A 24,094-nucleotide genomic window follows, 5' to 3' on the forward strand; every position below is an offset into this window, starting at 1 on the left:
GCGGTCTTCTCCAGCCAGGCCTCAGCGAGGCACATGAAGGAGCTTGTTAGGGGTCTGTTACTGTATGTCTGCTGACGCCTCCTCTAGGGGCTTTCCTTTTTCCAAGCTCTTTCCCCAGTTTCTTCTTCTTGGACCTTAACTATGCTGAGTGAAACGTGTCATGAGCACTAAATGATCATCACAAACATGGCACTCAGTTCCATTTTTATTGTAAGTTCCAACGTTACTTATAAAGGAGACGCAGATGAGAAATGGGGTTTCTGGGGGCGATGGGCAGGGTGATGCGATGTGGCCCAGGGCAGAGGGAGGGCGACAGAGAAAAAGAGGGACAGACAAGACACAAGCCCCTTCATCCACAGATCAGGAGTCGCAAAGGGGGGTTTCGTGTCTCGTTTTTTTCCCCGAGTAGACACTCATCCTCGCTCCTATGCGCCAGCCGTGCTCTGGAGGCCTGGCCTGCCGAGGGACTCCGGGGGCTCCCGTCTCTTCCATCTCTCTTGCATCTGTCGACCTCCATCTCCCCAGGAGCAGCCTGAGAGCCCAGGTCATCCACCACGGCCACTTCGGGTTCGTGTGAAGACCTGGGCCTGCCTTCATCGCTTAGTAAGGATCTGCAGGGCAGGCGACATCGTGCCAGAGCGGACACTGTCCATAGTGATACGTCATCAGGAAGTGATGTCAGCAGGATTGCTCGGTAGTCTCCACAGGATCATGCTTAGGGGTTAACTATGTACACTGGACAAATCAGGGAGCGGGTTGCGCAGAGTCAAAGGGAGGGACAGTGTGATCACTCTTGAACCTCCAGCTCGCCGTCCCTGATACGCCAGCTCCAGCCGTGGCCAGAGTCGGGCGCGGAGACGCAGCACAGCCTGATCCCGCTGTCGCAAACCTCGTCATCGTAGTGGACCGGGTCTCCCTCCGACATCACCAGGCTGAAGGCTGCCTCTGAGATCTGAGCGGGAAACACATACACACAGGCCAGGTGAGTGGGCATCAGAGTCCTGGGCTCTCGGAGCCCTACTGTTCAATCTACACTGAGGGGCATTCAAAAGCAACAGAATTAGCAGCTTTTGATGTGTTTTAACGTCTTCCAGTTTATGGACGTCAAAGATATCCGCCCAAACCCCCCCCCTCCCCCCCAGATTTTTTCTTTTTATTTCCTGTAAAATAAAACTGGCAAGTGAACACACCTGAGGCTAAGATAATTTCCACCCCAGACCTTAATGTTCGTCCCACGAGACGAGCTGTTCACTCCACCCACTGGCCCTGGAGCATTTCCGATTACAGTTTACATGAGTGTTGTGACTTCATATTACAAGTCTCTAAATCTCCTTTTTACTTCTTATTTGACAATTTAGCTACATATGGGTTCTTAAAAACAGCTGAGTGTTGTCTTACTGGCCCATGCTCCTGGTCATCAGAAACAGGGCAGGAGTGGAATCCGAACAGAACTCCTCGCTGTGAATTCTCACCTGCTCACTGATCCCGGTGGCGATGTGCCCCACCTTCACCTTGGGAGCTTCCCGGATTTGCAGCCACTCCCCCTCAAAATCCCGGATCAAGACATCTACGCCTGCACAGCAAAACACAGCGCAGGGATGTAATTCCACACCGCCATGTTGCAAAACACCTGACACCGTTTGCTGCATAAGTAAACCAGCCACTGATGCAACTACCAAGAGATGTTGCCTTGCTGGGAAGACCTTACTGTCAAACAGACAGGCAATTAATTGTGCGATACACATTTCGGCCACATAAACATTAAAAGTGCAGTAATGACAGAAAGCGACTAGGAGATGTCGCTGTGTCACACAGGCAAAGGTTTGATTCAGTGCTTCATTATAAAAGTCACTTGAGAAGTTCGGAGGCTGGGTTAACTTCACAGCTGGCAGTCTGTCATATAATGTTTTTATCATATATAATATATACAGTATAACATTTTGAAGTGCCTCTTTTCTGCACAAAGGGCTAGGGGAAGTCCTCTCACCATTGAAGCAGCTGGGGGGCTCAGAGTTGGGGCCCAGCCAGGTGTCCATGCTGAAGCTGTGCCCATCGGTCTGGCTATTAAAGGAGAAGACCCCCGAACTGAGGTCATCCCTCACGCTGAGAGACCAGCGCCCGGAGTCCTGTGGGTGGGAGAACAGGGACACTGGTAAATGGACATAATGGTAAATGGTGCCGCGTGGTGAAGTTTAGCAGCTTTATTTACACCAGTCCTGGTAATAAAGTAAGGTAACTCTCAAACTCTCTTACCTCCTGTAACACTACTGTGCCATCTTCTCTGTTAATAATGTTTGTAATGTTATTGCTGTGCTGGACTGCGCCATGGAGCACATCTCTCCCAGTAAATAAGAGAGCTTGAGCTAAACCTCTTTTCCACATCCTAAATAAATGTGTGGTGCCAGAGTGGACAGTCCTCCTGCCCCTCTTGGTTCTTTCTGCCCCGGACCACCCTAAGCGGAGCTCCCAGTTTCCCCCATGTGGTTTCCCCACTGACCTTGTCGCCGGGGTCCCAGTGGGAGTAGCTGTCGCTGCTCAGGCAGGACAGCAGCTGCTCCTGCAGCTCGGGGGGGTGGGCCTGGGACAGGCTGGTCATTAGGAAGGCTGCAGAAAGCACAGAGTACACACACACACGTCAGGAGGTCAGCGCCAACGCACTCGGTGAATAAGAGATGCCGGTTAATGGTTTGAGGTGGAAAACAGGGAGGCCCTGTGTTACACACAGGAGAAGGAGGGTGTGGAACATCACTCCCTGCTGTGAAGGATGAGGTGAACTTGTGAAATATGTTTAGGTGATTTGTATGGACCACAACCCAGCATCTACTGGGCAGACAATATTCCTGAAAAACATCTCAAAGTAAATGCTCAAAGTACAAAGAGTACTTCTAACCTCTGGCTTTTTCTCCAAGCACTATATTCTTTCAACTAGTTGTTCTCCTTCAAAGTTCTCCTTGGCACATAAAGTGCTTTGTAGCAGAAAACTGTGTTGCAAGGGCAACGCTTCAAATCTGCTAGGAAATATGGCTGGAAGGCTGCTGTTGCAGACTGTGTGACCCCACGTGTTCCCCAATTTACACACAGGTTGGTATGACACTGCATCAAACAACGACATGCCTGATTTACCTCTCTCTAGTTGCTGCATCTCTTGCTTAGGCACTGTCGTGGTGCAGGACTCTTGTTTTTGGGGTACAGGGCGAGGGACTGGCTGGGCACAGAGGGACTTTGGCAGCTCAGGCACAAACTCCTCCTTGTACTCCTCTTCTTGTTTGTCTTGTTTCTTGTCCTTGGCATTTCTTCTCCAAGAGCCCTCGTGCTCTGGCATGAATCTGAGGGGCTCCTGCTGTGAGCGGAAGGGGCTGGGAGGGGTTAGGAGAGGCTCCAGTGGGTCATTGTTCATGCAACTGTCCAGCGCTGGCTTTGCACTGGCCGGTTCCTGATAGGGTCCTTTCACAGGGCTGGTGAGTCCTCCCACTGTTCGGACACAAACACAGTGAGTTTCTCACAGTGCTCAGTGATTGCCACAGCTCATCAGAAAAGCTTGTAGGCTACAGTATAAATCTTACTCTGCACTCTCAGATATCAGATAGCTGAAGCAGCGAATCAGTCTTTACCCAGTGGTGAACTGTACTTGTAAAGACAAGGATCCAGTCAACATGAACTGATCCAAGACCAAATCCTTGAGTTTTATTCTTTTTTATTTCTGTAGCACCTAGAGACTGGTCATGATTTTTAGGATTTAAGACTTGCCAAGGGATAGCTGCTATCAATCCAGAATTACAGATAGAAATATCAGACGATACTGCTACAGCAACTACTAAGATACCCCTTGAGAAAAAAAAACTTGCCTGGTTTACAAATACAGTATCTGGAAGATTCTCAATGTGGAATTTGTGGAACAAGTTCTTTAGAACAGACAGCCATCACATTTCAGACCTGACTAAACCTATCCAATGGGCAACTGAAAGAACATTTTGCCATTCTGCAGGTCTGAGACAGATACATGCAGGTCCCCCCTAAAAGGCAATCTGCATCACCTTTGGCCTTGTGATCTCAATTCTGATCTCTACAACAATGTCCAGCCGGTTAGACACATGGAACCCCAACCCCCACTCACCTTCTTCCAAGGCCTTGTCCACCTTCTTCTTCAGTTCCGCAGCTGAACCCCTTTTGCTGGGGTCCTTCTCCAGCCCCGCCCTGATGACATCAGCAGTGTACGGGCTGCAGGTGGGCGGGATCTCGTTCACTGGTGGGGGCTCGTTCGCAATCTGGCGGGACACCAGAAAATCATAAAATCGCAGGAGAGCAATCGGTCACCAAATGATAACACTGGTGACAGACAATCCTCTCGATAACAACCCAGCACAGGCGAGACTATCCATCTCTTAGATTATTCTCTTTAGATAAAACAGGGCGTTCCCTGTGCATGGCATTCAGAATAAATGGTGACCCATGAACCAGAGGACACAAGTGAAAGTTTTCATAGAAGTGCATTTAAATCTGAGAACGGGATGCAGTTCTTTATTTGAAAACTTGTGGGAGTGTGGAGGATATTGTTGAACTAGCTTCCCTCAAAAAGACCTTGTATCAATTAGCTCCAAACTTCTAAATGAACTAAATGGGTTGAATGGCTTCTGATTTGCAAGCTTTCTTATGTTTCTTCTCGTGATCTTAGTGGACTTTTGTGGAACCTCCCTTGTTTACTCTGCCCAGCAAAGAGAGCATTCTGCAGCTTTCGCGTCCTTCCTCCCTGATGTGGATGCAGGCCCTTGCTCTACACGTCCCGGGAGCTGCGCACACCCACCTTCAGGCACAGCGGGTGCGTGTAGTAGCGTGTCCAGGGGTGACAGCCGTTGAGCATGTGCAGCATCATGCAGCAGCTGCTCCACACGTCTGCCTTGGCGCTGCAGGGCTCTCCGCGCACCACCTCCGGTGCCATGTGGGTCTCCGTGCCGTGCAGCCCCTCTCCTGCAGACACACACAGACACGGGCGTGGGGGGAGTGCTTCCTGTGCGTCTCACCTCACTTTCAGACATGTGCACCCTGGCATCTTCAACCCAAATCCTGGGCTGTATGGTAATATAACCCACAGCTAGACTGAAGCCCCAAACCCCACTTTATAGCTGTGGCGAAGTGCAGCATGATTCTTTCTTCAACTTACAGCCTCATGTATGGGCAAGGTGTTTGGAAAAAAAAGAGCAAGAATGTGTCTATGACTCCAGCTACTGAGAAATGCGGCTAACCATGGGACACTAACCTAAGGACACAAATGGAATCTAAGGGAGAGGGCGTTTAACACCAAAAGCAGGAGGATCCTCTTTATGCAAAGGGTTGTGGGTGTCTGGAACGAGCCATGTTGTTGTGACAGAGAACCTGGCTTCCTTTAAGAAATGGCAGGAAGAGATGCTGAAGTCAATCGCCTGCTAGCAATGAACAAGCTAGCCCACTCGAATGGCTTCCTCCCGTTTGTGACCACTGTTACTCATCTGAGACGTTTCAAATCCATCAGGCATCATGCTCTACTGAGTGCCAGCCAGCCAGGGGTATACATAAAGCACTGCTTGGTCAGTGTGTGAGAGTGAGGCTGGCGCCAGTCAGGTTTTGTAAGGGAATACTTACCTACAACGGCTCTGTGATATTGTCCCTTGAAGTCCAGTCTCTCTGAGTGTCCAAAGTCACACAGGAAAGCATCCTCCCCATTCTCTGACAGCAGCACGTTGTCAGCTGAAGAGGAAGACCGAGAACGCTCACTATCCTGCGATCAAACAGCACTGCAGCTTCTTAAACCACAAGACTCCTTCAGACCAAGCACTTCACTCGGTTACAACATACTGGAATTTTTAAGTACAGTGTGTGTGAGAGTGCACTCTCCTTTCTGACAACGCAGCCAAGTCTCTGTACGCACACCAGAGGGCGCTCTCACTCACAGGCTGCGCTGTTCTCTGGGCCCGGACGTCTAAAAGTCTCCGCCCCCACGACACGCGATTCCTGGAAATCCCCACACTTCGCTGCAAGTAAGGCAGGGTGCGCCTTTGTTCCACCACAATATAAAGCCATCAAATAAATATCACCATGCCGATCAGGCGGTTAGATTGAAAAAAAAAAAACACGAGAAAAAATTCCCTTCTTTTTTTTCTGACAGGTAAGACAAAAACAAGTTCGCAATTTTACAATAATAACAGAAAAAACAAGGGATAGGAGTGATCCCATCTCCTTATGAATTCAAAGCACTGGCTTGCCCCTCGTACAGATTGTATATTTTTAATAAAACAGCTTTCAACTACATCTCCTCAATGTACTTATACTCTTTGGAAAGGAGACTTGTACAGGACTACTGATGGTTAGCAACATAAGTACAGCCCTGGTTTAGAAACAAGTAGGAATATACGCCTTGTCATTCTGAAACCAAAAACAAATTACTCTTTTGGCCTTGCTGAACCACAGCTATGCTGCTCTCATAAACACCAAACTGGGATGTCAAAATAAGAGTGTTTAAACCTACAGATGATGCTTGAACACTCTTATTTTGCAGTTCTTCTCTGTACGTTTTTGTGCATCTCTGTGGGTGTGCATGGGTTTTTGCATGTCTGAATGCTCAGGGTGTGCTCGTCTGTATATACTGTTTTGTGTATCTCAGCTTTGGCATGCGTGTTTTTGTGCATATGCCCGCATATGTGTGTATCAAGGTGTTTCTGTTTGTCCCAGTGTGTATGCGTATCTGCATGTGTGTGTCAGTGTGTTGTTTGTGTCTCAATGTGTGTTTGTGTGTGTGTGTCATGATGTGTGTCTCAGTTTGTTGTTTGTATCTCAATGTGTGTCTCTATGAGCGTCTCAGTGTGTTTGTGTGTGTCTCTGTCAGTGTCTCAGTGTGTTTGTGTGTGTCTCTATGAGCGTCTCAGTGTGTTTGTGTGTGTCTCAGTGTGTTTGTGTGTGTCTCTATGAGTGTCTCATTGTGTTTGTGTGTGTCTCTATAAGCGTCTCAGTATGTTTGTGTGTGTCTCTATGAGCGTCTCAGTGTGTTTGTGTGTGTCTCAGTGTGTCTCTATCAGTGTCTCAGGGGGTCTGTTACCCTTGATGTCCCGGTGAAGAACTCTTCTTTTCTCCAGGTGCACCAAAGCCTCCAGGACCTGGCTGTGATAATGCAGGGCACGATCCTCTGGGAAACGGCCCCTCTCTTTCAAGAGCTGGCCCACAGATCCTAGAGCAGAGGACAGTTTTTTGTGGTAAGAAAACAGCATCATTTTACTATTTGGCACAGATAAATTTCACAGACGGTTTAGTCCATCAATTCTGATGTCAGGGGGTTGCACCAGCAGGTGATGTCATGTTGCAGTCAGCACAGTAACATCATGCAGTCTCCTGGGTTCATGCCAGCATCAGCTCTGGGGTGTGTGTGTGTGCTGGGGGGAGTCACTTACCCGATTTGAGATCCATGAAGAGGGTGACGAACCCTCCCTCTCTCACGGCCCCGAACAGCTGGACGATTTGAGGAGAGTTAAGGGCACTCCACGAGCCCACCTCCTCATAGTTAAAGTTGTCCAGGAGTATCTGTGCCAACAGAGAGAGCAGAGAGTCAAGCCACTTCCGAAAGCTGCAGTTGAAAAGAGGCATAAACTCAGGGCAGCTTGTACATATTTCACAGACACAATCAAAAGTCTTCATAACCAGCTGGCGTGTTTAATAAAGAAGCTGACACAGAGACAGACCCTGCACACACTACAGCACATTGTTAAAAACGCTTCACCACAGCACCCCTATTGCTTATGCACAGGGACAGGCAGATGGAAGCAAAGGCAGACAGTAATAGATGCACTGGGAGGAAGACATAACAACACTGTCCAGTACCTTCTTGGCGGCGCACTTGAAGCCTGTGCTCTTGTCCTGGATTTGATACACCTCTCCGAACGAGCCGTTCTGCACGTGGCTGCAGATAGAGTACTCCTCGCCCTCCCTGTACCCATAATTCTGTGGCTTCAGGTTCTGTAACACAAGCCGACACGTGTGCGCGCTCAGTACCCTGCACAGGAAGGGCCGGGCTGCCAGAGCGCATGGTCCCATGGTCCCGTGGTCCCATACAGACCCACATTCTGCAGCTGAATGCAGAATGAAGGGAGAGTGAGGAGAGAAAGAACATCAGTCTGGTCAAAAGAAAAAAACAAACAGATTCTCCAGGATACACTTTACTAGCTACACATTCAGCAAGACAGCCCACCTCAGAGCAAGGGAGTTGGAACTGAATGAAAGAACAAACTGACAACAGGTTGAAAACATTAAAAACCTTCCAAATAAGAGGAGGCCTTTTGGAGCACCTTGCTCTCTTCATTGGAAAGATTTCACGGCATTTTCAACAGCACGATCAGCTTTTTCCAGATAGCATGAGAATTTTTATTTTTTTAAAAAGGCAAAGAAAGAAAGGCAAAGTCCAGCTGCCTGCCTTGAGCCTCACCTCGTTCAGTAGGATGCCTTCGTTTATTTCCTCCTCGCCCCATCGCCCCTCCTCCCCCTGGGCACATGCGTCCCTCTTCACCTCCTGGAAGAAGGGCTTCATGTACGGGCGCTCCCCCAGGCTGACGCTGCCCCGCAGGGCCTGCACCGCCAGCCTGCAGCCCGCCGCGCTGCTGTCGGGGGAGTCTGGGGGCGACTCCTGGCCATCCTCCGAGAGCGCGAGGCTCTGCAAGCCCCTGGGCGGGAGCAGGGAGACCTTCCACAGCTTCCCCTGCTGTAAGAGCAGGAGGGCGGTGTCTGGAAGCTTGTAGGGCTGCGCTGTCTCGAGGACTGGGGTCCTCGGCCAGCCGGGCACCTCTGTCTCCTGCACCCCAGAACTGTTGGGGCTGCTGTAACACACGCTGGGCCCAGGGGCCTGCTCCTGGAGAGGGAAGACGGAGGCGAGGTCAGGAGGAGATAGGAAAAGTGTGCTGGGAGGGGTCAACGGGTACGACCACCGAAAGACAAGGACACAAAGAGACACAGAGAAACGGGACTGCGAGTTTTGTCGCTGGGAGTGCCTTAATTTAAATGTAAAACTGATTAAACAGAGTGCACACGGACTTCAGCTTGTTTCCCGTAGATTAAATATCTCCCAAAGAGATTAAACTTTTTAAAGTGTAGCTCAGCCAGTATCTTTTGCAGCTTTATTTGTCTTAAGGATTGAACACAGAGATAGGAAGGCTGAGTACTGCGGTGCATTTAACTGGCGACTTTTACAGAATCTTGGATTTTAACAGTGCAGGGATCTGCGAACTGTTACAGGTGCACTCATTGAAAAAGCTAAATGTCATGTTGCTGCACACAGCTGTGATTGCAACAGGGGACTTTAATAGGGATGCAGTCATCAGTGTGTAAGTGTCAGCAGTTTCAGTTCCCTTTGCGATCTGAAACTCTGGCATTTCTTAATCTCAAAACCACAGGTCCTCAACAATGCGCTCTTTAGGGTATCACTAATCCAGGAATCAGGATTTACGTGGAACAATCTGCCTTATGTCACAGAAATATTCTTTATTATCACAGACAGGGTTTTACATTTACATTTACATTTAAAGGAGAATAAATACTCTATTCGAACAGAACTACATTTCTTGGTGCAGCAGGGACTGTATCTTATCTTTCTTGAAAAATCTTTCTTAACATTTTATCTTCAATTTTACCAAGAAATGTCAGTGATCTTAAAATTTAAGAGCATTCACATACTTTTACAAAAAAATAATGATCAAGATTAGATATTTTTATTTCTATACGAAAGAACACAGGGTGTATCTATATACAGTTTTTAACAGGGGTCGAAATCCTGGTCACAAAGGGTCACAATCCAGCTAGTCTTATAAATCACCCTGAAACAGTTGGTTTCTCAAGAGCTGAAACAAGTATGAGTTTCGACCAATTTAAGAAATTGACTGATTTATTCAGTTAAGTCTATAAATGGCCAAATGCAATGCTTGAGATCTGCAGGGTGTAAATATTTCTATTTCAAATCCTTCATTGCACAAATCACCTGCTGAAGCAGTTAAAACAGGCTGTTTCCATGTGTCCACAAGCTGATGGCTCAAGGGTAAAAGCTGCTGGACAATGGCTACCCCAAGCCCAGAGCAGGCCATGTCTTGTCATTAAAACCACACCTCTTCCTATTTATACTAGCACATTTTCCAGTGCAGTGGAGGAAGAGGATGGTGACTGAACGACTGTGCAGATGTACTGACGTTACAACACCACAGATGTTACAATCTGGGCGAAAGCAACGGTCCTGCAAGAGTGGTGCTGTCCAGTGCTCGGGTCCGAGACGTGCCGCCCAGAGGCTGTACCTGTGCTTGAAAAGAACTGTGGAAGCTGCTCTCCTGCTCAGGAATTGTGGAGGGCTTCCTCTGTCTCTCCCTCTCTCCCCTCTGCCTCTGCCTTTTCCTTTTCCGCCTTTCCTTTCTCCTGCTTGTGTGGCCCTCTCCATGGCCTGTGGTGCGGGCCACATTATTGTGGTCTAGGGAAGATCTGATAGGACAAACGATAGCGGACACAAGGTCCAGTATTAACGTGTGGGCAGTAACAGCACAGTGGTCTTAGGACAGCATGGTTATTTACTGTACGTCAAGGTCCATAGCACTTACTAAAACACAACAAGATCAGCAAAACAAATTAAAACCAGATTATAACTCTGATTGCAAAAAAACCCCTAAAAATATTAAACAGCGGAGCAGAATATTAGCTGAGTACATTCGTTGTAAATAACAGATTGACATGGAGTGACTTTAGATAAGGAGGCAGAAGAGAGCAAATACCTGAAACAGTGTGGCGAGCCGATGAAAGGCCCCTCTGAGCAAGTGGGGCTGAATTCTTGTTTTCCTTCACCTGACGGAGAGAAAAACACACACAGGACACGTTAAGCAGGGGCAGCTGTTGTATTCACAAAGCATCAGCTTGGAGTTAAATTCATGGGACTCTCAAGCCTGTCTGGATCTCGCAGTGGAGCCAGCTAGATTTCTGTAGAGCAAGCCACTTCTTCCCAAACCACTGCTGCCTGCTGTTTTAGCTTCGTAACCCAGGGAGGGTTCGGATCCATCAATTGACAGTAAAAGTACAAGCAATCTTTTTTCTGGTTATCAACATCTGTTTCTTTTGCACTGCCTGTTAGAGGCGAGTCCAGTGCTTAAGGTGTTCAGTCTGTTCCTTGTATTCCCTTTCCATCTTTAACATGCTACCTGTAGATCTGACTCTCTGAGCCCTGTCCAACTTCTGAACCTAATAATGTTTGCAGTGCAAGTGATCTCTGAACTACGTAACTGTACAAGCGGCCTGCTCGAGTGGTCAAACCATGGCGGTCCCCAGTGAGATGCCCCCACCGCCCCGGCGCCCTGCGTCCTACTCACACTCGGCCTGGGCGATGATGGACACGCAGCACAGCTTGTCCTCGCCCTGCTGCGCCTGGTCCACGTGCTTGGCGGTGCCGCGGGTTATCAGCTGGGTGATCTGTGGGGGGAAAGGAATGTCGCTCAGGTGCAGGCTGTCCTTCCTCTTGCGCGGGGGCTGGAAGTGCATGATCTTCTCACTGGGGCCCTGGTACCCCTTGTACGGGACTTCGAGGTCCTTCTGCGGTTCCATGAAGGGGACAGTGGAGCCCCCGATCCTCTGCTTCCACACCTCCATCCCTCCTGCACTGAGCTTCTGCACAGATGGACAAAATGAAAAGATTCATACACACATTAGTCTCTAAAGGCCTGATTTCAGTATCAGGCCTTGCCGGGTCAGACGTTAATAGTTTAGGTAGCAAAAACATCAAGCTTTATACGGAAAATTAGACATGCTGAGACAGCAGAGGATACTAATGAAAAAGACTTAGGTGTCTCTGCAGACACAATGTGGGGCAGCAATTAAAAAGGCTAACAAGACATTAGGATATAGATTTAAAGGCATAGAATTTAAATGAAGGGATGTTATGTTAAAATGGTAAAGCACCAGTAAGGCCTCAATTAGAATATTGTGTAGAGTTTTGGGTTTAATGTTGTAGCTACTTTGGTCACACCATTGTACTCGGTAATTTACTGGTCTTGGAATCTTAATTGCCAAGGCTGGACCTGACCATTTTGGCTCTAGCTTGTCTGAAAATTGTGCAGTGGAATCAGAGATAGGATGTGATCGGACCCAGATAAAATCTCCCTCCTGAAACCAATCCCCCTTTTTTTGCTCTACTTCTTGAACCCATTTTTTCTGTCGCTCTAATGAGGAGTATGAAGGTGGCTCTGGGGAAGGAGCTTTGCGCAAAAGACGTTCTAGGGGTCCCTTTAGTTTCCTTCCTAAGGTACAGTCTTATAGAAAAGATATCACTGCTGGGCATGAGTTCAAAGGAGAGCAATGAGATGTATTCTGGGGCTTAGGTGAGTGTCTTATACTGACATGCTGAAGGAACTGAGGTGTTCTGGTCTTGAAAAGAGATGACGACAAGGTGACCTGATCCACGTATGTGAACACATTTCAAACAGGAGGCACTGCTTCCCCAAGGGCCGTGGAGGAATGAACGAGCTATTCAGCCATGTTGCTGAAGATGACACCCTGGTTTCCTTGAAGAAACCAGTGGATGAGATCCTTTTGTCAATGAGCTACTAATTACCAGCAGGCTGCATGGGCTGGATGACCTCCCTGTGTTGGTACCTGTTCTTGTTAGACACAGTGCAGCAGTCTTTCAACTGAGATGAAGAGGGGAAAGTCAAATATGTTTATTTCCAGAACTGCTTTCCTTTACTAGGTAGCCGGGTTGAAGAACACATTCAATGACGTATGAAACAACGCAGCACTTTAAGATAACCTGAAGAGCAGTTGTTCAAGGCTGCAGAGTTATTCAAGCACTGTGTCAGGATGCCCTTATGAACATACTTTTTTCACTCATTCGTTATATTGTGACTAATTCCACACAACACAGACCAACAATAGCCATTTGTTGTGAAAGCGCACTGACATTATGTTTTAAGGTACTTTACATTAATGACCATCCAAACCACAACTAAGAAGAAAACACTGTACAATCACTATCTTCTGCCTTCAACTGTCTAAACTGTGACTCAACACCTGCTTGTAATCCTCACAAGCTCCCATTGTTCAGCAAACAAAAGATCATATAATGCTTTTTTTTCTTGTGTGGTGCAGTTTTCTCAAGTTACCACAGTTAATCTCTCCAGCTAGATCTGATCCTTGTTTTATCAGAGCTTCAGGTGGGTCAAGGTGGCAGAAATACAAAGAGATTCTGTTTTCACGGCAATAAAAAGTGAAAAGTGATCTCTTGGCTGTTAGATTTTTCTCACAATAGAACAATTACACCCCTGCTGCTGTGTGTCGTGAAGGACAACATGCAGAACTATCAGTGAGCAGTTAAAGGAAGTTGCAAGAATTCAAGTTTGACACTGGAAAGCAGTCTTTAATGCTCCACTGTGTGCCTGTGAGAATTCAGTGAAAATCTTTCTACAGCAGCAAGTTTCCATTTCTGTCATGATTAAAAGCACACAGGAGCAGTGTAGACTTGTGGGGCTTTGGACTCATAACTGGAAATTATAAATTCACATCTATGCTGCAGATGTTGATGTTCTTCCAGGGGGAGTGACAAACACTCAGATTAACACTGTTAAGGCTGGGGTAAACACTGGGCTGAAGACCCTTCAAGCTTAAAGAGCATAAAAAGCAGAGCACCCACTGGACATTCTAGTGTTATTTAGAACTCACTCAGCTGCTGTATTCTGGCCCAGTTCTGTCTGTCCTGTTCACATGCCACAGCTGGAGTGTTGCCCAGCAGACACAAAGCAATCACATAACACAACAGACATGCTTCACTGCACCAGCTGCAGTGCACACAACCTCCAGCCAACCGGTTTTTACAGAAAGACGTAATACAGATCCTACACTGCAGTATGCCACTCACTCCTCTCTCCCTGCTCATCAATGGTTTTCTCTCACTAGCCTGCTTGCAAGTGGTGGTACTGTGTTTTCATTTGCCTGCATCGATTGCTCTCCTGCACTGCTTTTTGCCCTCTCCTTTGAAAGATTTACCACAATGGATTCACCTGTGATGACGTCACTGACGTCAATTTCTTCACAGCAAACGATGTATCGTTTATTTACCGTCCAGATTATTTCAAAGCACAGTGATGTCATTTGAAAGCCGTAGAGAAAGAAAGGTCAATCCCAAATTGCGATATACCAACACCATGAAACACAGTGAGGCCGAGGTAGGGCTGTGCACCCTGCACGGTAAATTAACTCGACTCGCTCTCTAGTTGCTCTGTGATAGTGAGACAGACGTCAAGCAGACTTTCCTTTTTCCACTTGCCAGTATTAATGACAGAGATGCAATAGCAGTATCGCGGCACATGCTGTAGCCTCACTGCACCTCACACGGACTTAATCTGCGTGACACAGCTTCCATCTCATCAGCCTTCATTTTGCCCATTTTCCACTGCTGAAAGCTGTGGTTCTCCCAGCAGAAACACAGCGTACAAGTCAAGGAGAAGTGGCCACTTGCAGAGGCGCAGGGTGGCTGCTGGGGTTGTCAGCGATGGAGTGCACACGTGTGTCTCAGCCTCTCCCCGGCAGCATTCCCTAAGTGTATAAATAGTTTAGCTGGAGCAGGAGCCGGCAGGCAGGGGACGAAATGTTAAAGTCAGCTGTCCATGTCTCTCCCAGAGCCGCGGCCCCCTTTCAAACTCCCAGCCTGTCCACAAGCTGCACTCTGCCAAGGGCAACAAGCTCTGTCCCTGTGCTGTCAGCCCCATGTTTGTCATTGTCAAAAGCAAGACAAACCTCTGAGAGAAAACACACTGGAATTTCTAAATGTGCTCGCACACTGTAAGGCATCATCAAGAACATTACGAAAATGTCAAGGAAAAGAGTGAAAGATACCAGGATTTCCTCGTATAGCACTGGATCTTTTAAAAGTATGCACATCATGTAAGACCCAGAAAATTCCTTTTGTTTAAAAAAGGTTTTTTGCCTTATAATGTTTAAAACAATATTCGGAAAACAATCAAAAGAAAATGAATATACTGTAAAACTATTTCTACAAATATACTACATACAACTCTTTTAGCACTGCGCAGAACTATGTCCAAGCCTTCTTATACAACTAATGTCCTTTTGTGTTGAGAGACTATTTTATTTTTATTTAAACCGGTTTTCAGAATATGAAGAGCACACTCTGCAGCTTCTTAATGCTGGGAGAGCAATAAAGTCATCTGCCCATCCTATAGGTGCTTATCAGTCCAGAAAAGACAATGTGCAGGATGTTTTAGATACTGTGAGAGGGAGGGTGCATGCAGACACAGCACTCAATGTAAGTCAAGACACTATTTCTACACACTTAGAGACAGAGATGTGATAATCATTTACTCTTTTGTGGTACAGAATCGTCTTCCATCCTGCACGCACTTAATCCAGAAATGATCGTGTCTGTTTGACATTACACTGAAATCACCTCCGTGGTGTTTAGATTTGACGCAGCAGCAAAGCATGAACAGTGAGAACAAGACCTCCATGCCTGTGACCCTAACCTCGGTGCAAAACACACCCTGGGTATCTCAGACAGCTACTGTACTGTACTGAAGCAAGAGGACATTTTCATTCTCAAATTCACTCAGCTCCTCTCTCTGCACACCCTGAGTGTTACGTGCAGAGAAGTGAAGGAGCCCAGAGGAAGGCGGCATGCAGATCGCAGTCGAGGAAGCACACACCACCAGCCCTTGCCCAGGTTTGGGGAGTGGCAGCGCCAACTCTGCACAGACTCGGCTCTCCTCTTTAGAAGACCTTTTCCCCAAGGCACAGCACGCACTAATGAGCACTGAGTATCATGTGGAAACTTTTACTGAAACAAAAAAACATACAGCCAGAAAACTGAAGAAGAATCACATTCAGCAGGAGCGGAGACTGATGAAGATCATGCACCGGCTGGCTCGAGGGGCGAGTGCGCTGTTGTCAAGCTGTTAGCTCTTCGGTGCCAATAAAAGTCTCACAGCTGGCATCAGATCTATGTTCCCGACTGTCTCATGCCTTCTAAACCAAACCCTTTACCAGTGGGAGTGACTGAAAACTGGTGTTTATGGCCCCATTTCTAAAACTACAGCCTCAACTACAGTCTGTGCACCCCCCCTGCATGCTCTTTACAGATCTTGACATAATGGCGCACAGTTATTTTTCTTGCCTGTACTTCCTGCTACACAAAGAGCAAAGTAACAGGCCAGGAATGGAACAGGTCACAAAATGTCTTTAGAGATAAAAGGCCTTAAACATACCAGGGTTGGCTTTCAGTCTTTCTCGTTGTCCAGTGCTTTCACAGCAGGCTTTCAAGCGAAGGAAAATCCTTTAGCGCCCTGACTCCTCTCCTCTGCCTCTTAACTTCTCTTACTTTGCTCTTATCCCACTGGCCTCCAGCCAAACCCTGAGCTCTGAGTATCTGAGCTCTGATTGGACGCCCGTGTTTGTGAGTTACGGGAAGTCAGTCTGCGGTTCCCAGCTCCCTCCTCCCCATAGAAGGCAGGCCTGGGCTGGCTCTACACTGTCACACACAGAGCAGACAGCAGCCTGAACGACCAGCAAGCATTCTACTGGCCCGGGCTACCCTCTGCCCACGCCCCCATCCTCAAAGCAGGATAAAAATCCAGATCATCACCCAGATCTGTGTTCTGGAAGGAATGGCCCCCTTCAAAATGTTCAGTTCGTGGGAAAGGGTTCGAGAGCTTGCATGGCCCTGATATCTGTGCCACTAGCCCAAGAAGAGTCGGCCAAGAAGGTGGCCTTTACTGTCCAGTCTGTCCTGAGGTGTGTGTGCTATGCCAACAGGTAGTGATCCTCAGAGCAAGCCGTTCAGCCAAACCTGTTGAATGTGTTCTCAGCCCAAACTAATTGCATTCACTCCTTGTGTCTGATACTGTAAGACCACTCAAAACTTTCCATCGCCTATTTATACACATCGTGCCTTTATTGTCTGAAATACTTCAGCCTAACTCAAGCTCTAAACAAACTCTTCAACAGACTGTCTGGGATACAATTTTAGAGTAACCAGTTCACCAAAATTGGAATTAAAAACTCATGCGAAACACAGATAGAATAAAACCCTAACACCTGCTTTATGGTTATACTCAGACAATCATGGTAATATATGGTAGTAGTGTGTTGAGTGCCGATATTGGCATGGTGAGCATAGGTAGATCCATCTATGTGTGTTTGTTCAAGTATCCCCCCATCTGTCCATCTGCTCATCCATCCATTAAATGTATAGCAATCCAGTTTGATTTGTGTTCATTTTAAGTACAGGCCAATACTCTATAATACACTAGAATAAATTTTACTGCCACTTCATTCTTTTATATAGAGTATTGGAAGATAAATTGCTTCTCATAAACCTCCCTTATAGATACCAACCACAGCAATCCCAGCGGCTACACAGAGTAGCTGATGCTGCCCAGTATTACCAACAGTGCTTTGACACCAACAGCGGAGACAAGGTGAGAGTGCAGGAATGCCGATGATCACCTCTGTGCATTGACTGCTGGAACTGTGAGCCGGGTATGAGCAGATGATGCAGAAAGTCCTTACAGACATTAAAAAGGGAATGTCAGAACCGGAAGAAGGAAGAGAATAATGAATCAAAGGCACACAAATGTTCATGCAGTGTAATCCTTGCTGGGCTCTCTTGAGTGCGGCCCCACAGCTTGTACTGCAGCATGCCATTCATAAAGCACGGCCTCAACAAGGCATGCATTCCACACATTAAACCCTGTATTAAAATTAGCCCAGCTAGTCTAAAGTTCTGCTGCGATTCTGAAAACACAAGAGCTGGGGCGTCTGAGGGTGGGGTTGGTCTCTACGAGTGACACAAGAGAGGGAACATCAGAGGTGACCTTTATGCAGTGGGTGGGAGAGAATGGCTTCACTGTTCTTCATTCCATGGGATCTCTCACTTCTTCTTTTATCGTTCCGCTTTTTTAAAAGCCACAGGCGTCACCTCAGGACACCTCCGCACTGCGCTCTCGAAACTGCAGCCCCTGTAGGGGAGACGGCGCAATCATCCCTCCCGCCGATACCCAGCGCCTGACCACACCGGTAAGTCTCAGCTGGGAAACAAGACAGCCTGCTGCTCGACCCTCTTCCACTTACTAGACAACTGCATCGCGTATTACCTGCCATTAGTCCTGCCCGAAACTGTCACCTGGTCACCACGGTGAACTGGCAGTGAGTGACTGTGGCACATACTAACAGCTCTCAACGATACGTAACACACGCCGAGTCTGGATATTTACTACGTACTGGTCCCTCACAGAATCTGTTTCTCTGAGGTCTTCAATCCCCACTGAAACTTCTTCCCTAGACCACTGGCTCCCACAAATCCCATCAATGAGAACATTTTAGACCACAGCCACACCATGGCGCAAGGACTCCTAACCGCCTGCTCCAGTCCTACTCAATCTACTTCATCTTTATCATTCAAGACCGTATTTTGTCCTCCAACATGTCCTCCGTGTTCCTTGCATATTTTCTGCAGGCATTGGCTGTATGCGCTATACATATTTCAATGAAGGATAAGATCAGAAATGAAGAAATCCGTAGACGATGTAGGGTGGTGGATGTGGTTGAGAAGATGCGAGAGGCGAGGTTACGGTGGTATGGACATATCATGGGGAGGGACGTTGAGGAAGTAACAAAGAGGGTAATGGAATTTGAGGTGGAAGGTAACAGGGGAAGAGGCAGGCCTAGAAAGAGATGGATAGATTGTGTGAGAAAAGATATGGAGGTATGTGAAGTGAGTGAGGAAGATGTGCTCGACAGAGACAAGTGGAGAAGAGCAACCAAAGCAGCTGACCCCAGGACAGTCTGGGACTAAGGCTGTGAAAAAGAAGAAGAAGAAGAAGATTGGCTGTATGCGCTATTTCTTCATCAGGACTCCCACTTTGTGAATAAAGCAATCCAGCAAAAAGGAACAATTTCTTAAAAGGACTTATTTCAAGCTTTATAATAATGCTCAGCTCAGTGCTCAGCTGCCCTTAAATCAAAACCTATTTACAAAATCCAGCATGTGTCCATCTCAGAATCCCTGCACATCAAAATAATTTGGAAATAATAAGGAAGTATAACCCACATATTAACTAAAATAACAATTAATGTGCTCATCATATTATTAAAAGCCGGGACCTTATGTTTGAAACCGAAAATGTCTGTGAAAAAGAGGTTTGTAAAAACAAGGCACCAGGCCTCTGGTTCAGATATTGGTAAACAGACTGCTTCCTTCACCAAGCAGCTGACCTTAAAATTGAAAAAAACCCATAAGACCAATCACCAAATCTGCCAACTTCCACATTCCACAACGGTCTCTTCTTATGAAAGTGCCAGTGCCAAAGAATTCACAGTAACGTGACCTGATGGTCTCTGAACCTACCGCGGTAAATATTTCTACGCAGTGTTCCAACCGGACTTCTATCATTCATGTGAAAAATTCTGCTTACAGGATGCTTTGCACATCGAAGCAAATCACACTTCAGTCTTTCAAAAGGACATGCTGTGCTGTTTATTAGGACTCGTTAAAGGGTGAAGGCTCAGAGTGTCCAGTTAAGAAAGTGGTTCAGAACTTTTTCACAGTGTCCACTGGGATTCACTCCAGCTGAGCTGTGAGTGGTCAGTGATCAATTGATGATGAACAGACACAGGTAATGGCACGGTATCGGCAAGCTTTTTGTCCTTCTGCAGAGGTCCAGTTGGTTAAACCTCTGGCTGCACACCTGAATGAGGGCAGTTCTGAGACTCAGATGATACAGGAATTATACTAGTCACAAATGTTATTTTAGTTTTCAAGAGAAGGCAAACTTAAAAATATGTCCCAAATAGAAAAATTGAATTGTTTAGTCTTGGATTAAGAAAACAGAGGAAGCAAAATTCAGGGGATACAGGGGCACCCCCAGGACCAGGGCTGGGACTGGGTGTTAGGATGTTAGGAGACTGGGTGAACTTACATACAGGGGTCAAAAAGCAATAAAAGAATGACCAGATTTTCACTTTACATCATCATGTCCCTGTTGTGGGACACATACTGTACATCTAAACAACTCAAGTTTCAAGCTTTTTGCTTGCTGTGTTAAACACTGCCACACCACTTGTCTGATCTCTCAGTCATTGACAGATCTTTGATCTTAGAGTCTGTCTTTCAGGGGTTCAGGGTGGCGGATCACATTGGTTACCCATTGGCACTGTCAGACAGGACTTTGAGCCTCATTATTCTTATATTCCATATCTTGCCCATTTTTCAAAAAGGCGTCTACCAGGGTGGTACCCAGAAATCTGTAGTTCTTCAGAAAAGAATGAACTACACAGACTCATGATGTAGTCCAATAAATGATACTTAGTCACATGCTTAATTTTATACTGCTTTTAGATTTTGCAATATTCTTGTATGTCAGTGTTAGCTGCAAGGGTACCATTAGCCAATTTGTGCTGTGCATGTAACAGTGCAGATGCCAGGCTTTGAAGTGCATAATTAAACATGATTGGCATAGATCTGGTGCAGATAAGTAACTGCAATCCAACCACAAACCAAAGAGCTAATCAGCCTTTCCTGGGACAGACAGGACTTCTTAAATGTGCCTGCAGAGAATGGAATAATTTTACTGATGAACACAGTGCAGGGTGTTCCATTGCCCAGAAGATGGGATGATTGGGGGTGTTAATTCATGAGCAGGAATTCATGTGTTCAGTATTGAAAACAGAGAGTTAATAGCAGGATATCTCGATGTTAGACAACCAAGCATTTTAACACTGTAGTGGAGGATGTTAGGATAACATTACCAGGAAAAAATGCAATTACATGGCAACATTTTTCATCCCATTGTGGAACAGCAGAATGAACAGAGCTATCGTGTAAGACTAAGAAATGAGCTTCCCCTAAAGTGCAGTGTTGAAAAGAACTGCACTTAGCTCTCCTTCATTAAATGGAATGCTAAGCTGCACTCACAAGTGACTCATCCACGCCTACTCAAATGTACAGCATTCTTTGCATTTGTGTAAAGAGAACCCTGGGCTGCATTTCTATGAGGCTGTGTTATTCTAACCACCCCCAAACTGTGTTGGAGTGTGTGCCAATTTCAGTCCCTGGTAGGATTCATCAGATTTCCACAGGCATGACTGGAATACTTCAAGGGCAAGGGCCTGGTTAATGACTGGAGTTCAAAACTCTGCAGCACACCCTTCATAAAGACCGGCAAGCTGCAGGCATCATGAATTGTAATATTCATATACAGCCAGCAGCCATATCACCCTGCAACTCACAACTGGCAACCCACTGAATCAGGTGTGAGCCTGATCAGTACCTGGATGGGAGACTCCCTGGGAAAAACTAAGGCTGCTGCTGGAAGAGGTGTTAGTGGGGCCAGCAGGCGGCGCTCACCCTGTGGTCCATGTGGGTCCTAATGCCCCAGTATAGTGACGGGGACACTATACTGTAAACAGGCGCCGTCCTTCGGATGAGACGTAAAACCGAGGTCCTGGCTCTCTGTGGTCATTAAAAATCCCAGGGTGTTTCTCGAAAAGTGTAGGGGTGTTACCCCGGTGTCCTGGCCAAATTTCCCATTGGCCCTTACCAATCATGGCCTCCTAATAATCCCCATCTATGAATTGGCTACATTACTCTGCTCTCCTCCCCACTGATAGCTGATGTGTGCTGAGCGTTCTGGCGCACTATGGCTGCCGTCGCATCATCCAGGTGGGGCTGCACACTGGTGGTGGTGGAGGGGAGTCCCCATTACCTGTAAAGCGCTTTGAGTGGAGTATCCTGAAACAGCGCTATATAAGTGTAAGTAATTATTATAATTACAAACAACAACGTGTAGTATCCACCCATATGTATATATAGTATATATGTATATACTGTACTGTATATCAGTCAGACCCAGAAGAATGTGGGATGTTTGGATCATGAAACCACTGAAGTGGATCACTTCTTTAAAGGTACAGTTACCTATAAATCACTGGAGACCCTGGTTAGAAATGTGTAGTTGGTCTATTTAATTAACTGTGTAGTTAATTAAATAATTAGACCAACTGTGTAAAAGAGACATCAGGCCCTCTAGGGACTGAGTTTGAGACCCCTTGTCTAGTAGAAACAATGTTTCAATACAAACACCAAAACCTTTCTCATAAGATCACTTTTTTTAGCTCAGTGATTTTTGTTGTAGTATTTATAGTTTGTTTTTACTTACTTTACCTACACAATCCTGCACTCGTCTACAATAAATATCATCTGCCAGGTGTTTGCCAAGTCTTGAATTGTATCTTAAGCACTTCAAATTTCATTTGCTGCATCTGCTGCGTATGATATTGCTTTGAGTACACACGTAAATACTGGATAGTTACAAAACAGGTACCATTACAGATTGATCTTTAATTAAGTCAGTGTGTAGATATACTCAGTGAACACACGGGCACTAATTATAAATCGCAGTGGACTTTGCAAAAGCTCACTGACAAAACCTTTAGCACTGAACTGTTTTACCTCACCCTGCTGTCCAACGTGTGAATCAGCTACCTGGACAGCATTTCAGAAAAATCACAAGACTAGTGGTGCCTGCAACGTTCCTTTAGCCTTTTAATTCCTTCAAAATGAGACGAGTTTGCAAAAAAATTGAACACTAATACAATAACAAATTATACACTACGTCTTTAATAAATAGTATCGATAAGTGTTCTAATAAATGTATTGGTATTGTACAAGCTACAAATAAAATATAGACAAATATAAATTATTATTAGTCTAAATGAGTACCCTTTACATTTAGATATTCCAAAATATAATGCATTAAAACGCACTTCTCAGAGATACATTGTTACTACTGTACAGTATATACGCTTGCCCTCTAACTTCTTAAACAGTTTGTGTACAGAAATAACATCATACAAATAACAGAAAACGACAACAAGCTGTTTGTTTAGGCAATAACATTTAAGGTTCAACGCAACATAAGTATAACCTAATCAAAACAGCAAAATCGTAAACCTTCAAATATTAAACATTACATTTAATGAGTTTTGCAATGTCAACAATCGTAAACTGGCTCACATTAACTTTAACATAGTTGTTAATGAATCAATGTCTTTCTGAAAATTAATTGCTATATTGCGCGTAACTACGTCAGAAAGTATTTATAATTGTTTTAGGGTACACTGCATAAACAAACATTTATAAAAAGCAAACCATCTTATTTATTAAAACAATGACGATGTGTTCTGAGAAGCACGAGTTTCACAAAGCGGGTGTCGGATTCCGTCCGTTTACCGACAGAAAGGGGGGCAGGTAAAGATCTCTGTCATATATAGTTACAAAATACGGCTAATCACGTTGAAATGCCCTTTCTTTGGATCCTGTCCAAACTCCCCGAAGTACAAGAAGGTACACTTTCCAAAACCACGCCATATTCGGAACAGAAAAAGTCCGTGATGGCTTTTAAAATCCGGAGAGATTCAGAAGAAGAAAAACGTCTCATGTTGCTGTACGGTACCTACTTCCCCTTTTCCAGCCATCTCCGCCATTTTATGTATAAAATATATATTTTTTTGGTCCTAAAAATTAGTTTGCTTTATCTTGCAACCCTTTGAAATACCGAACCGAGTAAAAATGGACACGAACTCACCCGAGATCTTCGCTGTATTTTGTCTGGAAGAGTTGCTTGCACGGCTCGGGAGTTCTCCCGGTTCGGCCAGGGGCACAGCACTGACAACAAAATGTCTTGTCTCAACGATACACATTACATCATTAACAAGAGGATGTGACAGATAGAAAACGAAAGTATTTCTCGTGGTTTGTTTTTTAAACAGGAGGTCGTTTTCTAGCTGGGTTTGTGGCTCAGGCTGTTGAATGTTAACTTGATATTTTCTCTCTACAATGAGAAATATCTGCTCAGTGAAACCGGGTTTTCTTTCTGTTACCTCGCGTAAAACGTACAGTAGTGAAAATCATGCATCTGGGCAGCATTTCCTTTCTGAAGCAGCAAAAGGCCAATGTGTAAATCCTCTGCCTCATGATGTCATATTAGAAAATAACTGAAATACTGTATATTACACCAAAATATCGTCGGCTGTATAGGTTTGAGCCTATAGACAC

The 24,094-nt window shown here is 45.9% G+C and overlaps 1 protein-coding gene across 1 annotated transcript; it reads right to left on the reverse strand.

Annotated features, from left to right (window-relative positions):
- Positions 1–187: 187 nt before the first annotated feature.
- On the reverse strand, positions 188–23,735 carry map3k14a (mitogen-activated protein kinase kinase kinase 14a). The gene is made up of 16 exons (XM_015362003.2): positions 23,625–23,735; positions 11,349–11,643; positions 10,761–10,830; positions 10,293–10,473; positions 8,444–8,863; positions 7,843–7,977; positions 7,416–7,545; positions 7,067–7,195; positions 5,617–5,721; positions 4,802–4,965; positions 4,115–4,265; positions 3,124–3,471; positions 2,498–2,604; positions 1,988–2,126; positions 1,473–1,573; positions 188–952 (listed from the first exon to the last, which is right to left on the reverse strand). The coding sequence occupies exons 2-16, from the start codon at positions 11,623–11,625 to the stop codon at positions 788–790; spliced, it is 2,622 nt and encodes an 873-aa protein (XP_015217489.2). The 5' UTR covers positions 11,626–11,643; positions 23,625–23,735; the 3' UTR covers positions 188–787.
- Positions 23,736–24,094: the final 359 nt, after the last annotated feature.

This window comes from Lepisosteus oculatus, chromosome 28 (genome assembly GCF_040954835.1).
Source record: "Lepisosteus oculatus isolate fLepOcu1 chromosome 28, fLepOcu1.hap2, whole genome shotgun sequence".
Lineage (NCBI taxonomy): Eukaryota > Metazoa > Chordata > Actinopteri > Semionotiformes > Lepisosteidae > Lepisosteus > Lepisosteus oculatus.

Bases quoted from the DNA above. Each gene is read 5' to 3' on its own strand.
- map3k14a (XM_015362003.2), bottom strand. From the start codon at position 11,625: ATGGAGGTGTGGAAGCAGAGGATCGGGGGCTCCACTGTCCCCTTCATG. The intron at 10,831-11,348 runs GTGAGTAGGACG...TCTCTCCGTCAG, and splicing joins CATCATCGCCCAGGCCGAGT to GTGAAGGAAAACAAGAATTC. The intron at 4,966-5,616 runs GTAAGTATTCCC...GTGTGTCTGCAG, and splicing joins ATATCACAGAGCCGTTGTAG to GAGAGGGGCTGCACGGCACG.